A 20,743-nucleotide genomic window follows, 5' to 3' on the forward strand; every position below is an offset into this window, starting at 1 on the left:
GCTTCTATAACTATATCAACTTTTAAAAGTATAGGCGCGTAGAATTACTTAAAATAGAAAAACTGATAGCTAAGGATTCTGTGCTTCCTAATATCATTATACATTTTTTAAAAACCCTAAAAATTGATTTCTAACTATGGACATAGATCATAGGTTCTGACAATGAAGTCTGCACGTATAAGATCTGCTTTGTGTGGCTATCATACAGAGAATATATGCTACAGGCGAAGTAATTCAGAGATTAGGAGAAGATAGTGTTTTGGGTGTTTGGATACATCTGAAGCACCTAAAAGCAAAAATTCAAAGATTAGTTGGAAACATGGGTTTGGAAATATAAAGATTAATTAAAGTGTATGTGCATTTAAATGTGTTTTATACACGGAGATATGTACACATGTGTGTATATACATCAGACGGTGTATATATGGCATATTGTTATACAAACGTGTTTATATACAAATGTCATACCAATTTATATATTTGTATATGTGGCTGCATACAGGGCCAAAAACAAGAAATAAAAGATCGGGAGATGCCTGTGGTTCAGTGGGTAGGGTGCCGACCCCATATACCGAGGGTGGCGGGTTCAAACCCGACCCTGGCCAAACTACAACCAAAAAATAGCTGGGTGTTGTGGTGGGCACTTGTAGTCCCAGCTACTTGGGAGACTGAGGCAAGAGAATTGCTTAAGCCCAAGAGCTGGAGATTGCTGTGAGCTGTGACACCACAGCACTCTACCGAGGGCAACAAAGTGAGACTCTGTCTCAAAAAAAAAAAAAAAAGAGAGAGAGAGAAAAAAGATTACGCAAATTTTCAAAATGTGTGAAATTTTTTATAGAATGATTTCAAGGACAGCACATTAAGAAGCATTAACCATTGTTTAATACTTGTGATAAAAAATTGAGAAAGCAGTAGATTTTATCACCACTAATACATGTTTTAAGTCACATGAGTCATATCCTTTGACTGCGTACCATATATCATAATCAAAATCTTGAAAGCAGTAAAAGCAAAACAACACATTATTCATTAGGAAATAATAATATGCATAATCACTGACTTATCACTTTCTTAAAAATGAAGACTAGAAGACAATACGAAAATATGTTTAAAGTGTTGAAAGTTGAAGGAAATGTAGAACGGAATTCTATATACAGCATAAATACTCTTCAAGAATGAAGACTAAATATGTACGTTTTTAGATGTTTCAAATGTAAACGTAGATCTTTGAGAAGAAATGAACAAAATGAAAATATAAAGAAAAGGCATACTTACACCAAACTGGAAACATTCCATCAAGACAAGAATAGATTTTTAAAAATAAATACTGTGGTATATTTATACAATAAAATACAATTCAGTGATAATAATGAATGAACTACTAGTACATATAACAATGATTGAGCCCCAGAAACACTGTGCTGAGTGAAATAAATTTGTCATAAAGATTAAAACCAGATGATCCAATTTATATAAAGTGCCAGAAGAGACAAAACTAATTTCTGGGAGTAGGGCAGGAATGGACTAGGACTGTGTAATGGACCTTTCTGTGGGGACTGCAATGTTCAACATTCTGTTAGGTATTTGCAGCACACAGGTGTATACATTTGTCAAAACTGGTAGAATGATATTCTAAGATGTATGCATTTTACTTTGTTTTATCTTTACAAAACTATAAACAAATACTGAATTCTAGTGAATTATACAAATGATGAAGTGTTTATGGGCAAGATTTACTACTGCTTGTAACTTATTTTGAAAGGCACCAAAAAAAAAAAAAAAAAGAATTGATGCATACGTGCATGGTTTCAGGGATGCAAACTTGGAGAGATATGTGATAAAGTAAATACAAAATGTAATTGAAGGCGCTAGGTGTTGAGTATATAGGTATTCATCATACAGTTCTGTCAATCTTCCTGTGTGTTTTATTTTATTTTATTTTATTTTATTTTGCAGTTTTTGGCTGGGTTTGAACCCGCCACCTCCGGCATATGGGGCCAGCGCTCTACTCCTTGGAGCCACAGGCACCACCCCCTTCCCGTGTGTTTTAAATTTTTTATCATAGATGTTTGAGAAAATGTTTACTTCTGCAGCTGGTTTGTCTGAATTCAAATCAGGGCTTTCTCACTTTCTAACTATACCTTTAGGCAAGGTGTTTAATCTCTCTACACCTCGGTTTCCGAAATAGTAATAAGAAGTACCGACCTCATAGAGTAAAGTGAGTATCAAGCGATTTAGAAATACAAAGCACCCAGAACAGTGCCTGCCAGGTACTACACACTCAGTAAATATTAGCTATTCCTATTATTAATCCTTTAAAGAAGGCTAATTTTATGCTTAGTCATCTTTTTAATTGAAATAATTGCCTTACATCCTTAAATTTATTAAGAGAATAATACAAGATACAATTTCTAACTGATAACTCAAAGTAGTAAAATTTTTAATGACACTGATCATGTATAATATCTAGACATGTAAAAATAATTCTAAAACTCCAAGGTCATGTCTTGGTGCCCATAGTTCAGTGAGTAGGCCACCGGCCACTTACACTGAAGGTGGTGGGTCCCAGCCCAGGCCTGCAAAAACAACAATGACAACTGCAACCAAAAAACAGCTGGGTGTTGTGGCGGGCGCCTGTAGTCCCAGCTACTTGGGAGGCTGAGGCAAGAGAATCGCTTGAGCCCAAGAGTTTGATGTTGCTGTGAGCTGTGACACCACAGCACTCTACCGAGGGCAACACAGTGAGACTCTGTCTCAAAAAATAAATAAATAAATAAATAAATAAATAATAAAATAAAACTCCAAGGTCTCTGTTTTCTACATTTCTACTGCTTTATATTTTTGTATTTTTTATCATCAGACCTTTAGATTTTATTCTTGCTACTTTCAATTTGCTTGTTAATATCTGCTTCCTCTTCTCTCAATTGTCTCCAACCTGGTATGTGTACACACCATGATAATGGACTGTGAAGGCAGCCCACAATGTCCAGAGGGAAAAAAAAATCAACTGTTTGGTAAAACTTCTGGCTACTCAGAAACCTCCTCTGCTCTATTTCCCCTCCTTACCTGATACCCCATTATTTTCTTGTCCCTAGATATAGTTCGGTGGGTTGGGATTGATGGAGGATGGCTCCTGGAAAAATTAGTCATAGCACACTTTTCTCTAGATTCCCAGACTCCCGTCAGGTTTAGAAGAAGCTGATGATATTTATTTTTATCATAAGTGTAATCCTAAACATGTCATAATGGTTACTTAAGCAGAACAGCTCCCAAGGGCAGAACTATGTCTATGGGGGAAGACTGGACCAGAAGTCAGTCAGCTGAACAGATCTAATGTCTGATAGAAAATAGTCATGCGCTCCTGTGAGTACACAAGCTCTAAGCTCCACGCCTGCGCCAGCTTTCACTCCGTTTGCTGCATAACTCATTGATAGTCTTGGATTCTTCGTGTGTTTGCATCTCTCTACTCCAGTGTAGCTACGTTTCCTCTATTCAATCTCTTTTTCTTGCTACTGAGATTGTCTCACACTTTCCTGACTTACGACTTCTGATTTTGGCTCTTTCCTCTAAATTCTGTGCATTTGTGTTCCGCCCACAGTTCAGCCAGTTTTGGCTAAGGCTTCTCAGAATATCTGCAGGACCTGTGATTATCCTGCTTTGGTCCCAGTTTTAGGCTTTTTCCTAGCTCGTGATTTCCAGACTGCATAAAGCTAATTTCCTTACTTTCCTGTTCTAACCCTTCCCAGACCCCTTCAAAACTTATTACTGGAATATGCTATCTTCCAGAAAGAATTTTTAAACAAGCAAGTCTTTTTATAATATAATCATATTCACTTACTTTTATAATTATGTACTTTAACATACTTATTTCAGTCATATTATAATGAGCTCCACCTTTTCTTTAAGAGATTGTTCTTGCAGTTTGCTAAATCATATATGGTGATGAGGTTAACCATAGTGTTATGTTTTTTGATATTCATTTATTTAGCAATCATTCGTGGAACATACAATGTTTAAATGACAAGCATGGTACCAGGCAGCAGCACTGGAAATGTTAATAAAATATAGTCACTAAATTTAAGGACAATTGGTTGCATACTTGTAAACAAGTAAGAACTAAGTCTTACCTTGTTCATCCCTAAAAATAAAGTTTCAAGAAGAACAGAGACTGAAACTAAAATAATTCTAAACACTGGTGGATCCTACATAAAACTTTCCAATACTGTGAGAACAATTAATGTCTCTATTCTTGAGAAATAGAACATCCAGGACACTAAGTTGCAGAATGACAAGGTCAACAGATACGTGGATTAGGAATCCACAAACAGTGATAATCAACGAAACCAAATCCACCTTTCTGCATCTGACTGCAAATTTACTAGGAGCAATGACGACCAGGAGAGCTTAGTGGTAGTTGAAACACTAGGAAAGAATACAGATCAGTGGTGATAAAATCCTCTTGAAGGCCTCAGGCTTCAGGAAGACACATTGCTGTCTATGACAGTGAAAAAGAGAACAGAAAGGAAAGTTTCCATGAATACAAAGTAAAGCTGGATCTGCCTTAAATGTTCCTATTTGATTCTTCGTCATAACAAAGGTCTTTGATTCCCCACCAGTGTCCGTGAGAAAGTGTCTAACCCAACATTCCAAACCACTCGCTGTCTCCAATTTGTCCAGATGTTCTCAAAACTTCCATTGCGTTGTGAAATCAGCCTCTAAAATTTCTAAATTATCCCTTGTGATCCCGCCAAAATGAGCAAGTTGTAGAAGAGCCAGGATTGGCCTAGAATTCTATTTCTGGTAGACACAGCCTATCAATTAGATCTTTGATCAAAACCTTCTGGAGAGTGGCCAAACTAGGACTCAAAAAATGAAAGAAAAGTGTCCTCTGCTCCTTCCCAAAGGAATTCAAAGGAGGGTCTATCATGCTACCAGACTATCTTACCCTCCCTTCTGAAGTCCTTAGTACAACTGGTACTTAGTCCCTAGTACAACTTTGCTCCCCTGAGGAGCAAAACCTGACCTCAATTTCTGTTTAAGACATTCTAAAACTGCAACCATCCCTAGAGCTTTTGAGGTCTTCTCAGAACTAGTGGACCTCTTAATTTGTGGTTAGACTTGAACCTTCACTGGTGCCCAGCTTCTCCTTAGCTGTGGGACAGATCCATAAACCCTACCCTAATTCTGTGAGAAGACAGAAGGATTCTGAACCAGTTGCCAAATAAGGCCAATCATAAATCTCTAGCACAGAGTCCAGCTCTACGTTACCTTGAAATGGACACAAAACCTTTAACAATGTTGAAGGCTGGGAATCAAAATTGAAGGACAGCCTCCAGGCTGACTATACACAACAGTGCCAGACCTGCAGGTCACAAATCCTGGAGCCTCTAAGAGGATAGGAAAGTGATCAACACCCTGGTAGTGACAGCTGCAGAAAAAGAAAAACCTCTCAGCACAGCTGAGTTGAGTCATACTAGCTCTGGACTACATATCAGAAGTCTCCTGGGGCTATTATTAAAAATCTAGGAGCCAGCAGCCCAAGGCAGACAGATTATTTCAGAACATCTTGTTTTACGGGCCCCTTGAGATAAATCTAATGCAGCCTACCAGGCAGAAAGATCTCTTTGGCTGATAGCCAAGTCTCACCCAACCACCTTTCCACCTTTGTAAAGCAAGCAGACACATCATTACATTTCTTTTCTCTCTCTCTCTCTCTCTCTCTCTCTCTTTCTCATTCAATACTCCAAATACCAGAGATGAAGCATACTCTGGAGTTGCTGAGACAAATACCTGCTCAATGACATCCCTTCTCCAGAAGATCCGTATTCTTTTCACCTCTTTGGGCACCTGCTTTCCCTCAGGGCTGCAAGGGGCTATATGGCAATGACCTTAGGCGGCAGAAGTCCTGGTGCAAAGCAGTTTAAAATCAAAGCAAAACAACTGAAACATTCACCTTATCTTGCAGCTCCCACGGGCCTCCAGGATAAAAAAGCTAATATTTTCTTCCCACTCTGTCCTCTCCCTTCCAAGCCATCCAACTTCATCTATAAGTAACATGACCAGAAGTTCCGGGCTACTGGGGACAGTTTGGATTTATGCCTGTTGTTGAAGACTATGGATGATATCACATCTTCTTTCCTCTTCAGAAGCATCCTGAGTTACATGATGAATTACACAACCCCCCAGCCTCAGTTTCCAGTGAGGAGGCTGTGTCAACACCATTGTGTTTCAGCAACTGCAGCTGCATCTTCTTTGAGTCAGATAATGAAGGGCAGGGAAGAAAGGGATGTCCAAAGTCAATGGTTTCCCCTTTCCTTCTACTGCCAATAGTTACCCTGTCCCTCAATTTTGATTCCCAGAGCAGAGCCTGACAGTAATTCCATCAAGCTATGGAGACTGATTCTCCACCTGCAGGAGATGCCTGATCACTGGGCAGGCATCACAGCCTCTTCAATCCTATTTATTCCTAACTTAGTGAATTCAAACTAAACATTATGCTTTTTTGAATCAATTGGCATGCTTTTGGGAAATCAAAGTTGTTCCTAGAGAAGAGAAAATAAGTTTTTGACTAGCTTTGCCATGTAGAATTGTGAGATGCTCCACTCTTTACTAGATGCATGTGTCAGCACTGTGTATTTCTGAGAAGATTTTGGTGTATATGCAGAAACGTAGACCTCAAAACAATATAACATAAATTAGAAAAAATGAAAAAGATTAAGGACAGTGGATCAATGGAGTACGGATATCTCAAATGCCAATTTCACTGTGACATGCAATAGGTTTCAAAATTGTCCCTGACAGGGCGGTGCCTGTGGCTCAGTGGGTAGGGCACCCTGCCTGCCAAGGGTGGCAGGTTCGAACTCAGTCCCTGTGGTCCCAGCTACTCCAGAAGCTGAGGCAAGAGAATTGACCGAGCCCAGGAGTTGGAAGTTGCTGTGAGCTGTGACACTACAGCACTCTACCAAGGGTGATAAAATGAGCCTCTGTCTCTCTAAAAAAAAAAAAAAGAAAGAAAAAATTTTCCCTAACAGACACAAATAATGCATCATGTCTATTGCTCCAAGGACATTTAGATAATTATATTAAAAAAAAAACCTAATGATAATACCACATGATAAGGCTGATAAGTTAATTTGGGAATAGAGTTGACAACATCATTAAGTAGAGTCTATATTGTTGAGAATGTAGGAATTGTAACTGCTGACCAATTTAGTAATTTAGTGACCAATTTAGATGGCCGTTTTTGTTGGTTCGGACTGCTTGACTGCACTTAATGGATGCATTATGGCTTGTATTTCATCTTTTCCACATTCCAAAATGACTGACAGCTAAATTCTCAGATGCAAAGCCTTTTCCCTAGAGGTCTCTGACTGGAATCTTACCCTGCAACACCCAGGGTTTAGAACTCAAAAGATATTAGACATATTGCTTTAAAAAATTTTTTTTATGGAAAGCTACACAAATTTTGTCAATTGACCTTTAGGAAGCAGAAGCCCATGAACAAGGAGGGTTGAAGCTAATGAAATTCTACAGAGCATGCACAAAATTAACACAATCAATGATTTCAATAGTAAAACCCCATAGAGACACAATCAAGACTCATTTCCATGAATATGAAATTCTGTAGGCCGTGATATGGAGGCACTGGGCAGCCTCACACAGTTCATGTGGCAATGTAAATTGGTGCAGTTCTTTTTTACGGGTAATTTGTCAATAGTTTCTCAAATAAAGTTTCATGAACTCTTTGGCCCAGAAATTAAGCTGCCTTATGAAAATTCTTTCTGCAGTTCCAGATGTCATATTTTAAAGATGTTTATCACAACATACTTTTAATTTCAAAGGTTGGAAACAAAATGTCTATCACAAGAAACAGGAGTGAGATGGTTCTATTTCTGCTCATATGGAAAGTTCCACCCAATCAAATGTTGAGTGAAAAATATAGACATGGCAACTGGCATTGCTCACCTTTGAATAAGATGTTTTGTGATGATTATACTGAGTTATATGTGCTATTGTGTCCGTAATGTTTCCACCTCTGTAAGTAAATAAACTATTTCATCTATAGAAAGGAACTAAAAAGGGCGCAGGGGATTCTGTTGCTTTTCAGCTAATATTTCTATACTGCTTGCATTGTAATACACTCTGGGTATTATTGAAGCCCAGAATCAAAAATTTGCACAGGGACATTTGAGAAATAAAGGACAGCTTGACTGAAATGGCACCAATCCGCCTGAAATTTTGCAATCATGTGTGTGAATAAATATTCTTTACATTCCCCTTGACTTCAACCCACTTAATTTTCTGCTTTTGCACAATTTCCACTTGGATTGGTTACTTCCAGTTTGCCTTTGATTCTCTGACACCTAGTCTTTTGCTTGTCTCTGACATAAACTTTATCTAGCCTAGCTTAATTGACTTTTGCCACTTTGTCCCTGAACCTGGATTCTGCCTGCAGTTGTGTTTTGCCCTCACGTCAAACCCTTATTGGCTTTAGGTTCCATTCTTCATTATATCTACTGAATTCTGCACTCCACTCCCTCACTCGGACAATTCTAACCAATACATTCCTAGAATATGTTATCTTGAGGAAGAAAATTATAAATAAGCAACTTTCTCAAAAGCATAAGTATGCTTATGTTATTTTTAAAGTTTTATTTTATCTTTAACTGATAATAATTGTACGCATTTATGGGGTATAATGTGACGGTATGATAAATGTATACATTATGGAATGAGTAAATCAACGATAACATATTCATTAACTCACATACTTATTTCTTCACAGTAAGGACATTTAAAATCTACTGTAGCATTTTGAAATACACGATGCAGTATCAAGCTATAATTATCATCCTGAGGAACAGATCTCCAATATTTATTTCTCCTATCTAGCTGAAACTTTGTACACTTTGCCCAACATCTCTCCTTTTCCCATTCCTGCCTCTGGTAACCTCCATTCTACTCTCTACTTATATGAGTTAATTTTTTTTAGATTCCACATGTATTCAAAATCATGCAGTGTTTTTCTTTCTATGTCTGGCATATTTCACTTAGAATAACATCCTTCAGGTCTATCCATAATGTCACAAATGGTATATAGCCAAAGGAATTTAAATCAGTATGTCAAAGAGCTATCTGCATGTCCACGTTTGTGACAGCATTATTTGAAAGAGCCAAGATACGGAAGCAACCGAAGTATTCATCAACAGACGAATGCATCAAGGAAAACTATATATCTCCACCATAAGCTTTCAAGAGAGAGTTTAAGGTGGTGCGTAGAGGATTGTTGGTGAGTCTCTGGTTGTGACGCAGATATTAAGCCAGTGAAATCTAGGCTGGGGTGTTTAGCATACTTCTTTTCTAAGGAAGGGATTGGGTGTAGTATGTTGTTTTCATTTCTAGTATGCTTTAGAAATTTATTCATCCTACGCGGTCGAAATCAGTGAGCATGAATATCAACTACCAAACCCCTCCTACATGAGGTTTTGGAGACCAGTGCCCAGTTCCTCAGTGCTTAGCTGTGCCTCCAGTTCTCCAGTGGAGACTGAGCTACTGCCGCAGGTCCGTGACATCCGAGCTCCATCAGCCCCATTTTCTGAGCTTATATCCAAGGTCATGCCTTTCTCTTATCACTTTAAACATATCCATGGGAAAGAAGGGGCTCACAGTACCTCTTTCCCAAATGCAAGATTTTAACAAATCTTAACAGTAAAGAGTAGAGTATTCATGTATCAACTTTGATTCTCTTATATTACTTAATGAACCAAATCAATTCACCAATATCCAATATACTCATTGTTTCATCCCTAGGAAAAAGGACCGCACACCAAAAACAAAATTTAAAACTAAAAAGAGAGAGTAAAACCTATTTAAAGAATATTAAAAGGTGTTTAAATATGAGAAACTAGCCAAAGCATACACTCTTATAAAGATAGAAGTTTACAGATTAGAGTATACTTTAAGCTATACAGGTGGCAAGTGAAAGATTGAACCCTACATTCTTGAGAAGCCTAACAAAGCCCCCTTTGTTCTTAGATTGAACTAGCTTTAGAATGAGAACCAGAATAGTGAAGTAGATAAAAACAGAATAATTCCTTGCACAAACAACAGCTACATATATTACTTTCATAAAACCCTTCAGGTTTTTTCTGTCAATTAGTCTTGTAGCAGGATTTTTTATGTGACACTTATCAATAAGAAAATAAACCTTAATAATGTTAAACAATTGGCTTCATTTGCACAAAAATGGAAATCAAATTTTACAATTCTAAATCCCAACTGAGATGACCCCTGGCGGGGTAAAGCCTCTAGGATTCTGGGAACAGCACAGAATGTTCAATGTGATACAACCTTACAACTGAGGGTCTTGGGGACCAGACACTGTTAAAGTATGGCAGTGTGGCCCTGACTCCAGGTTCCAAGGGGTTTTTATTGAGATTCAAACAAAGAAGTGTAAGGAAAAAGTTACAAGAAAAAAGATACAAAAGATGTCATGGATGTATATAGCAGGAAGTGCAGGATGTGCAGACGTGACTTTTTCTGGGCTGCTTTATCTTGGTGTTTGGAACTGATAGTCCCACACCTCCTGTTTATTGGTCTGACTGGTGTCTGCCTTAGCTATTTCTGCCTAGCTAAGTGATTTATTTTGTTGTTGCAAATGTTGGGAATGTAGCTGCTGACACATACCCTTATTCCTCATTGCTACTTCGTTATAGTTTCACATGCCTTGGTCGGTGTCACGTGTCAGTCACTTTTGCTCCTGCTTTGGCGATCCTGTCCCTAATGCTTATCTGGAGATGTCTTTGTTGCATGTTTCCCATACATACTATTTCTGGCTCATAATGTTTTCCTTTATCACAGCGCCATAGCAAATAACCAAAAGGTCAAGAACAATGAGAATGCACTGGTTACACATTTCTCCACAATCATTATTTCATAAAAGGCAACTGGAATTTGTTCTCCTACACCAACCACTTCTTCACTGGACACGCAGCTCAGTCACTGATGAGCCAGGTACCTGCAGCAAATTTCTCCTATGAGCCTTATCTTCCTCACGTATAACAATAGGAGCCGAATTATATTATAGAGTCCTTAATTAGGGGGAGTCATAGCAGGTATGGTCCCTAGGATATTGTTTACTACAGGGCCCAGTTTCCTTCCACTTTATCACAAACTGTGCTCTGAACAATACTGGGGGGGGGCAATACCATGGAACACCACCCAAATTCCTTCCCATCTCAAGATATTTTTCTGGCCAGTATCCAAACTTGACAACATCATTCCTATTAATGAAGGAGACCCATCAGTCCATCATTCCACCCGGATTCCTCAGTTGCCTTGCTTTGACCAATGTGCTAAATTTGGAAGGTATCATAACTAGAATCAGACCATCACTTCTGAAAGAAAACATCCAGAAGGTATTCACGTTACAGGGCTAAACAATGCAAGAACAAAAAACCAAAACAAAGCAAAAGAACTGTGTCGATCCAAAAGACACCCAAATGCCCAGCTGTTTAAACTTAGCACACCGTTTCAATCATATCAAATAGAGGATTCTTCTTTTATACTGACAATTCTTATGTGAAAGGCACGGATCTTCAAATCACAAAGTCGCTTAGATTAAGAGACAAGGTTCCTAGAAGTATACACCAACCTGCAGAACCTTTCATTCTTTTTATCTTCCCAGTGTATCATGTAATATGAATCATTGCCAAATAGGATTTCTATAGAGGATGTTGGTATCAGAAGCTTACCTGATGGGATAAGATAACTGACAACACGAACCTTGCAAACATCCACAGACCGCTGCTGCTCTTGAAGTAGCTCTCTTAATGCACATCCAGAATCGTAGCCCCCATCCTCCTGCTGGGGACCCTAAGGGTGTGTATGGGATGGGCAGGTGGCAGTGGGTGGGAGAGACTGAACAGATGAGGCTGTCACCTTTCCGGGACTGACGGAACAGCAAGAAAAAGGCACTTACTTGCTACTGAGTCACAGGTCTCCACCAGTGCCTGAGGGGACCCAGTGCCACAGGGTTCCTTGGAGCCCTTTCCTCCTCCTGGGCTTCGCTCTCTTTGCAGATTTTCGGGTTTTCTGAGCTCTGCTTGCATAGGAAGTGCGGCTAGGCTGACGTCTGCCCTCACTGAGGGGCCCCCCTGAAATCCTGGCTAGAAACCGAGTCTCTGGGCGGCTCCCCGGCCGCTGATCCAGAGACCCCTCCTGCCCAGATGGCCACTGGAGCGGCGCCCGCTGCTTGGAAGCTGTTTGGTCTCCTTCGCAGCCCGCCCTCCGCTCGCAGCCACTCCACGCTCTCCCCCGCCCGCATCTCCAGGCCAGGGCGCTCCGTCTCGGGCGTGGGCGGCTGATATTGGCAGAGCCCGGCCGCAGAGGCGGCAAAGGCGGCCCGCGGGGGCTGGGGCTGCGCCTCCGCCGGCTGCCCGGGAAGGGAGGGAGCGAGAAAGAGCCAAGTGGGGCGAGGAGCTGGAGGGCGTGAAAGAAGGGGAGGGCTGGAGAACAGCGGCCTGAGGGACCGGAGAAGTGTGGCGAAGTTGTGTGGGGGGGGAGGAGTGGGCAGCGGAGGGCGAGGAGGAGACAGGTGCGGGGGGCGCGGGGGGACAGCAGACTCGGGGTCTGAACTCAGAGGGGTCTCTCTCCCCTTCCCTGGCTGCCCCAGCAGAGCTTGCGCGGAGCTCTCGTCAGCCTCCAGCACCCCAATTTGGGCGCTGCGGTAGCTGAGAGTTTGTGCTGGTGTTGCGTGCAGGTGTGTGGCTGTTTGGAGGGAATCGGCTGCAGCTGCTACCGCCTTCTCCCTCTAGGTATCTTTTCCGACTCTGGTGGTTTGAAACACGGGGAATAGAGGAAAAATATGTATATTTTAGAAAACCAGGGCATTAAGTGTCTTTTGGGGGGTGAAGGAAAGAGGTGTTGGGTCTTACTGCCCGCAGGGAGTTTGGATGACTTCGCCACACCTTAGGGCTGGCCTTCTGCAACCCTGCCTGGTCCAGACATCGCACCATTTTCTCCAAAAATACGTATATCACCAAATAGCTCTGCAAGATAAGAACTTCTTAAGAATTTAATCCAACACAATTATCACACCTAACAATTAACAAAAATCATTTTGTAGGGTCAAACATCCACTTGATTTCTTTTTAATAGACAATTTATGGAACACCAGCTGCTCTTCCCCAGCCTGTGTCGTTACAGTGCACGTAGAATTTCAAACTTTCCTTGGCACAATAGCCCCCTGTGTCCCTTTTCGCCAGTAAAATTCTATATGCCGTTCAGTACAATCAAACATAATATCTATTTAACAAACTTAGTACCAAATATTTTAAAGCTTGAACATCTGAAATGAGCAAAAGGAAATACTGCCTTTTATAATTTAAAGAGGAGGAGATGGATCCCAAAACGCTGAGCAAACTCACAAGAGAAAAAGAGGAGGAACCCAACAGGACTGGATTTATCTTCTGAGTTGGACAATTACTTTTTTGTTGTTGTTGTTCTGGAACAAACATTCTGCTGCCACTTTTAGATAACATTACTAGGTTGGATCTGAACAGCAAATTGGCGTGTTTTATGCTCCTAATAAAGAGCTGAGGAACCTCCCATCCTCCTCAGCCTCTCAGGGGGGGAAGTGTGCAGTGCATGAGAGATCGTATTTTACACACTTTGCCTAAGAATCTTATAATCAGATGTTCTAAGCTGTGTTTCCCAAGTACTTATTCAGTTATTGGAATTTTCAGACCCACATGCTCTGCCTAGTCAAGAGAAAGACCTGCCCTATCACTGACACTGGAACCAGATACGCCCCTGGGGAGCATCACTCTCCTGTTATCCTGTTAAAATGGGGGCTGTTGATTCTAACCTCAAAGATGTCAGTGTCAGGATCACAAATGGAACCGGTGTTTTTATTCATGGCCCACATTGTCACATCCAGGGTTAACAAAACCTCCTGTAAAAGAGACAAGCAAACAATTGTCCTGAAACATAAACAAATCAAAACTCTTTCATTTGAAGATATGTCCTCTAGTTATATGTTCCTTTTCATCTTCTGGTAGCAATCATTCTCTACTTTTATGGACACTCCTACCTATTAAATATTAAAAATGTATTTTTTTAAATGTATTTTGTAATTGGCAGTCTTTCCTTGCATTCGAACTCTTGCTTTCATTAACAAGTTTCTTACCCATTTGGGGGCACATCCAACAGCTTAATTCCTGATTTCCTCCCTAGTAGATGGTCTTTTTCTCCACCTCACCTCAGCTATTAATCCCCACACCACACTTTGAATCCTGCCATAATTAGCAACTGTTTTAGTTTTCTCCAGAGCACTTATCTGTCACACTAAATATCTATTGATTCATTTTCCATCTTGTTCCACTAGAGTGGATGCTGCGTGACAGCTGACACTTGGTGATTCCCTATTACACAATAATGCTTAGAACAGAGGTTTAATAGAGTAAGTACCCAGTAAGTTTTCTAAAAGAATAAGCAGCACGCATGACCTAAACCCACTATGTGCTTCCTGGGGAATGTGATTCTCTGAAGGAATAGAGCATAGAGCACTTGTAATGCAAAGAACACAAGAACTGTTTGTTCATCTGTTTTCATTCCTCCTAATCTGTGGTATTGATGTGCTTTAATGCTTCTGTAATATGTGGATATAATCATTTCCCATGTGATACAAAAAAGCACAGACATGCCTGGAAAGAAACGATAAGCGTAAGAAAGCCTAATTTTGTCTATGGAGAATGACAAGAAGCTTAGAGAAATAAAGCAATCAGCTGCAAAAAAAAAAAAAAAAGGTGTTTTTGATAATAGCCAATCTAATAGGCATGAGGTAATGTCTTATTTTGGTATTATCAAAAAGAATAATAATTGTTTGTGAAGAAAAGAGTAACCTTGTACACTGTTCATGGGGATGTATATTAGTACAGTCATTTTGGAAAATAATATGGAGGTTCCCCCTAAAATTAAATGCAGAATTACATGACTTAACAATCCCACTTCTGGATATATATCCAGAGAAATTGAAATTAATATGTCAAAGGTATATCAGCAGTCCCATATTCATTCCAGCATTATTCATAGTTGCTTACATGTAATAGTAACTTAAGTGTCCATTAAAGAAAATGTGGTATTTGATAGAATATGCACTAGAATACTCTACATCCTTGGTGATTGTAGTTGATAAAACTACAGATTTGGAAAAAGTAGGAAATTTTTCCATTCATAACAAAATGGATGGAATTGGAAGGCATTATGCTAAATAAAATAAGTCAGGAAGGGAGATATAAACAATATATGATTGATATCCCTTACGAGTAGAATCTAAAAATGTCAATCTCATTGAAACAGAGATTAGAATGGTGGTTACCTTTCTAGAAGGTAGGGGGACAAATGGAAGACTCTGATCAAAAGACTGTGTTAAATGCTTGAGGTGATGGATATCCAAATTACCCTTATTTGATTAATTCACATTGTATGCCTGGATCAAACAATCACATGTACACTATAAAGATATACAACTATTATGTATCCATAATAATATTAAAAGGTTTTATACTGGCAAAATCGTATACTGGAGATTGGATTGCTTGGTGACATAGTTAATAATAACATATAAAGTGGCTAAAAGAATTGATTTTTAATGTTTTCAGCACAAAAAAAGATAAACGGTTGAAGTGATGGATATGTTAATTAGCTTAAATAAATCTTTCTACAACGTGTACAAATAGAAGCATCACATTATACCCAACAAATATACAATTACTATTTGTCAATTGAAAATAAATAAAATAAAATGCAAAGAAAGTGAGTTTCATAAATATATACTCAGAAGATGGAAGCTCTAGAGCTGTGTTCTCTGCCTTGTCAAGAGGGAAACTGGCTCTATCACACAGCACTTGAACTGGATAGGCCCCTGGGTGACCTTCCTTTCCTTTCAGCTTGTTTAAATGGGGGCTGTTTATTCTAACCTCTAAGATGGCCATGTCAGAAAGGTAGATGGGGCTTGGTGCCCGTTGCTCAGGTTTAGGGCTCCAGCCACAAGGATGGGGCTGGTGGGTTCGAACTGACCAAGTCCTGCTAAACAACAATGACAACAACAACAAAAACATAGCCAGGTGTTGTGATGGGTGTCTATAGTCCCAGTTACTTGGGAGGCTAAGGCAAGAGAATAGCTTAAGCCCAAGAGTTTGAGGTTGCTGTAAGCCGTGATGCCACAGCACTCTACCAAGGGTGATATAGTGATGCTATCTCCAAAAAAAAAAAAAAAAAAGAAAGAAAGGTAGATGGACAATCCCTTACCCTTATTATAGAATAATAAGAAATAGATACTAGTTTTGGATCACTGTCAAAATTCAGGTCTAGATTTTCTAAAGACAAATATAATATAAATGGTATTATGAAAACATGTCTCTCTATATCATTCTTCAGAGTTTATATTTTATTTTGCAAATGTCAATTAGCTTTCTAAGTTTCATGTGCAGTATTACTGGCAATCCCTATTACATAATTACACAAACACAGTGTTGCCTGCTAGAATCGGTGCTTTACCAGGATTTTTATGTTTACAGCATTCTACTCATAATTCTGACTATCTATGTGTTTGAGTTCCTTGGAAATGCTCTAAAAAATTCTTTGCCATAGTCTTTAACCCTGCCTGCCTTAAGTTTCAGAACCATAAAAATTTGGACCTGATCTGTGAATAAAAGTGTAAAAAGCTGTTTGACCATTGCAGAGAACAAAATAAAAAGCTTCTTTCTTAGGGATTCTCAGAAGCAAAAGATCAGGCTGTAGACAGTAAGAGATAACCTGGACTCCTCCAGAAAAAGTAGGTAAAAACCATTTTAGAGAATTCATTCTCAGCTGATAAATTTCTTTCCTTTCCTTTTTTTTTTTTTTTTTGAGACAGAGCCTCAAGCTGTCACCATGGGTAGAGTGCTGTGGCATTACAGCTTACAGCAACCTCCAATTCATGGGCTCATGTGATTCTCCTGCCTCTGCCTCCCAAGTAGCTGGGATTACAGGCACCTGCCACAACACCCGGCTATTTTTTGGTTGCAGCCATCATTGTTGTTTGGCAGCCCGGGCTGGATTCGAACTCGCCAGCTCAGGTGTATGTGGCTGGTGCCTTAGCCACTTGAGCCACAGGCGCCGAGCCGTGCTGATAAATTTCTAAACTGGTTTCAATTTCTCAGATCTTCTGAAGTATATACACAGTCAAATTGCCAAGGATGACTATTTTTTTAAATTAAAAACAATTTTTCGGGTGGTGCCTGTGGCTCAAAGGAGTAAGGCACCGGCTCCATATGCCGGAGGTGGCGGGTTCAAACCCAGCCCCTGCCAAAAACTGTGGGAAAAAAATGCAAAATACAATAAAAATATTACATGTTAATTTAGTACTTCCTGTGAAAAATATTTAAGAAAGAAGGGTGACATTGTTTTACATTTTAGCAAAGCTCTTTAAATTGGCTTAATAGAAGACAGCTGGTTCTCATATCTGCTACTGCATCTAATCTACTGTGATGTGTTTCCCAGCTATGTTTATCTTCACAAGGTAGGCATAGTCAGGGAAAGATAATCAGAATGAAAGTCAAATTTAATATTTTAATCAGTAGAGAAAATATGTCAAAGATCTAACCGAGAAAACTCACACTCACATAGCGTTAAGTTGGACTGGTTTATGCCTATATGTATTTAATAATATTTTCTTGGTCAAAGGATCAGGTGACAAAAATCTCAGGCATATTTGAATTTGCATTCAAAATATTCATAATATATTGAAATACATTTGTGAATTCATGTCTAACAATAATCTATCAAATACTTCCCAAAGCAGCCTTGTCAAAAGCCCAGGATACTGTTTTTTCAAGTAAAAAAATTAAATGGAAAACACAGATAATTATCAATTTGCCACTTGTCACACATCTGGAAGTGTTATTGCCACTTGTGTGTATATCTGTGAAATAATTGAATATGTGCATGCCATGTGCAAAAATCTGATTTGACTCCTGCTGTAATAAAAAACTAAAATAACAAGGCTTAAACACAACAGAAGTTTATTTCTCTTAAACCTAGTATTCCAAGAATAAGTATCTTAGGCTTCACAATACCAAGGAATAGGGCTCTTTCAATATTGTGGATTTACCATATTCTAGTGTGCTACCTCATATGCATGGTTCAGAATGGTTTACCAAGACATTTATATCCTAGTCAGTGGGAAAATGAAATAAAGGAAATCGGAAGTTCTAACATACACGTTCTTAAGTTCATATCATGTTGACTATAATCTAACCCATAGACACAACTGGTTATGGGGAAGACTGCCAAATTTCACATTCATTTTGCTGCCTATTTAGTCAGCTAAAAATTAAGGTTTCTATTAATATGGATAAAAGTAACAATAAATATTGGGGGATGACTAAGCATACCTCGTCTGCAGTTGGCATTCTATTTAGACTGGATGCCCCTGCCAACTTAGAAAGAAAAATGTTGTAACTTTCAAAGAGTTAAGAACTTACAAGAGCATGACCAAATTTACAATTCTCATCTCTCCTCACCTAAAATAGATTGATCAGGGAAGGAATTCAGATTGAAGAACAGCCCCTCACCGTTCTTCTGCATAGTTCTACTACACTAAACACTATAGTAATAGATTGTATTTTGTTTCTTCAAATTAATTAAGTTTCACAATCACATGATTTCATTCATTTCTACCACTTTGTTTTTGGTTTAATAACAAGATATCAGTTCAAAAAGCTTTCTTCTATATTTTTTCTCCCAAATTTTTCAAGAAAAGGAATATAAAACCCGGAAATTCTAATCTACATTTTCACAAAACTATGAAATATCTGTGTCATCAAACAACACTATGTGAAGAAAATGTAGATGGAGAAATAATAAACTTTTTAGTAGAGTGAAAGAAAGTGTAACTTTCTTTCAAGTTAATCAAGCTTGATTAGAGAATCAAGCTAATTCTTTCTGAAGACAGCCAGAATATCTCAACTGTTAAAGACACCTTTTTATCTTGCCACAAAACAAAGTTGGATTCTGAAATTGGAAAGTTGTTTGAAAATCTTTAGGCCACCGAAAGTCCAGCTCCAGTCTGCCCTGCCAACTGCAGTCTTTCTCACCTTAAGGTTAGAAGTACGAATCATAGAGCCATTTGCATCATAGAGTCTTTACATCTAAAACATTAAACGCAGAGGAGGATGAAGTTTGTGTTCTAAATGATGAGCCTTTCCCCCTCACTTCACATTCTTTCTCTTACTTAACACTCAGAAGTCCGGTTGTCACATTTTATATGTTAGAAAGGAGATTCTAAAAGTCTTCCTCAGAAATATCCCAACTGCCCCACAGGGTAGACCGACTGATACTGGCATTTTGGGGTCCTCAACCAGAACGTTAACTAAGCAGTGGATCATCCTAGAATAAAACTTTCTAGGCCCTGAGATCTACTTCTCCAACTCCCAACGCATGCATAAATGTAAAGCGTATTCACTTGGTTTCTTAGTTATCACTCAATAAGAATAAGCATATATTTGAAGAATGCCTGACTGAGAGGAATCAAACCAGTTATTTGAGGAAGTAATTCAATGGTGGTCTAGTAGGTAGGGTATAGAAGAAAACTTAAAGACAATATACTTAATGTGATAAATAAGAGTGATAGATCAATGGAATAAGAAAAAGTGCTCATTTTTTAAAAGAGAATTTTTTTTTCAAATACCATGTTTATTTTAAAGGAACAGGATAGACAGATACTATATGATGTCACTTACATGTGAAATCTGAAAGAGTTTTACCTCATGGAAGCAGAGAGTCAAACCAGATGCCAAGGACTGTGGATTAGGAAATGTGAGTGGAGGAGATAATAGTCAAAGACCACAAAGTTTCACTTATAAAATGAATACATTTGGAATCTAATGTCCTTCATGGTGACTGTCATTGATAATGCTGTATTTGGTTGAAATTTGCTGAGAGAGTAGGTCTTACGTCTCCTCGCCACTCCCCACAGCACACGCGTATACAATGAAGAGTTACTTTGTGTGGCAAGCATTTGCTGATTAATTTGATTGTGGCAATCATTATAGAATGTATATATAATACTTGTGTACATATATCAACTTATTACCTTGTATATCTTGAATATATACAACTTTTATTTGTTAGTTATATAAGGTCAGACAATTAAGTTCACAAACTTATCCTAAAAATAGTGCTATATACCTCATTGCTAAAAATCACTGTGGTCACCAGATGACCAAGGGGCAAACTTTGAATGTGATCATAGTGATATTCAGCAATTAGGGGTGTAGCACTGTTTGCCAATGTGTTCACAAACACAATTGTCTGACCTTGTACCTCAATAAAGCTAAAAGGAATTAAGTGAATAGTATGTGAAAGAGCGCTTGGAAAATCAATATGTGATAGCTTATTAATATTATAATTATTAAAGTCCTTGAATAATAAAATTGTGGAAGTTACCAAGAATGTGTGAGGAAAAAATGACAAAGAAATCAATAGTTACCTTGACAGTAAAGAAATCTGCCACACTTTACAGCTATCAGGTGATCCAGGTCAGCTTCCACAGTCATCAATCATGTTGATAGTATGTGCCTTGGCGATCTGACATGATAAAAAGGACAACTGATCTCTGTTATCTTCCTCCTAAAACCCATCTCCCAAAACTACAAAGATGGACGGGTCACATTGGTCAAGGGAAAAATACAACAAGAGG

The 20,743-nt window shown here is 38.8% G+C and overlaps 1 protein-coding gene across 1 annotated transcript in view; it reads right to left on the reverse strand.

The window, feature by feature from the left end:
* Positions 1–12,220, reverse strand: part of SCN7A (sodium voltage-gated channel alpha subunit 7) — an 86,788-nt gene extending 74,568 nt beyond the window's left edge. The window contains exon 1 of the mRNA XM_053598052.1: positions 11,981–12,220. Within this exon, the coding sequence (XP_053454027.1) occupies positions 11,981–12,110 (130 nt within the window). The 5' untranslated portion in view covers positions 12,111–12,220. The remainder of the gene's footprint in view (positions 1–11,980) is intronic.
* Positions 12,221–20,743: the final 8,523 nt, after the last annotated feature.

Source organism: Nycticebus coucang, chromosome 7 (assembly GCF_027406575.1).
Source record: "Nycticebus coucang isolate mNycCou1 chromosome 7, mNycCou1.pri, whole genome shotgun sequence".
Lineage (NCBI taxonomy): Eukaryota > Metazoa > Chordata > Mammalia > Primates > Lorisidae > Nycticebus > Nycticebus coucang.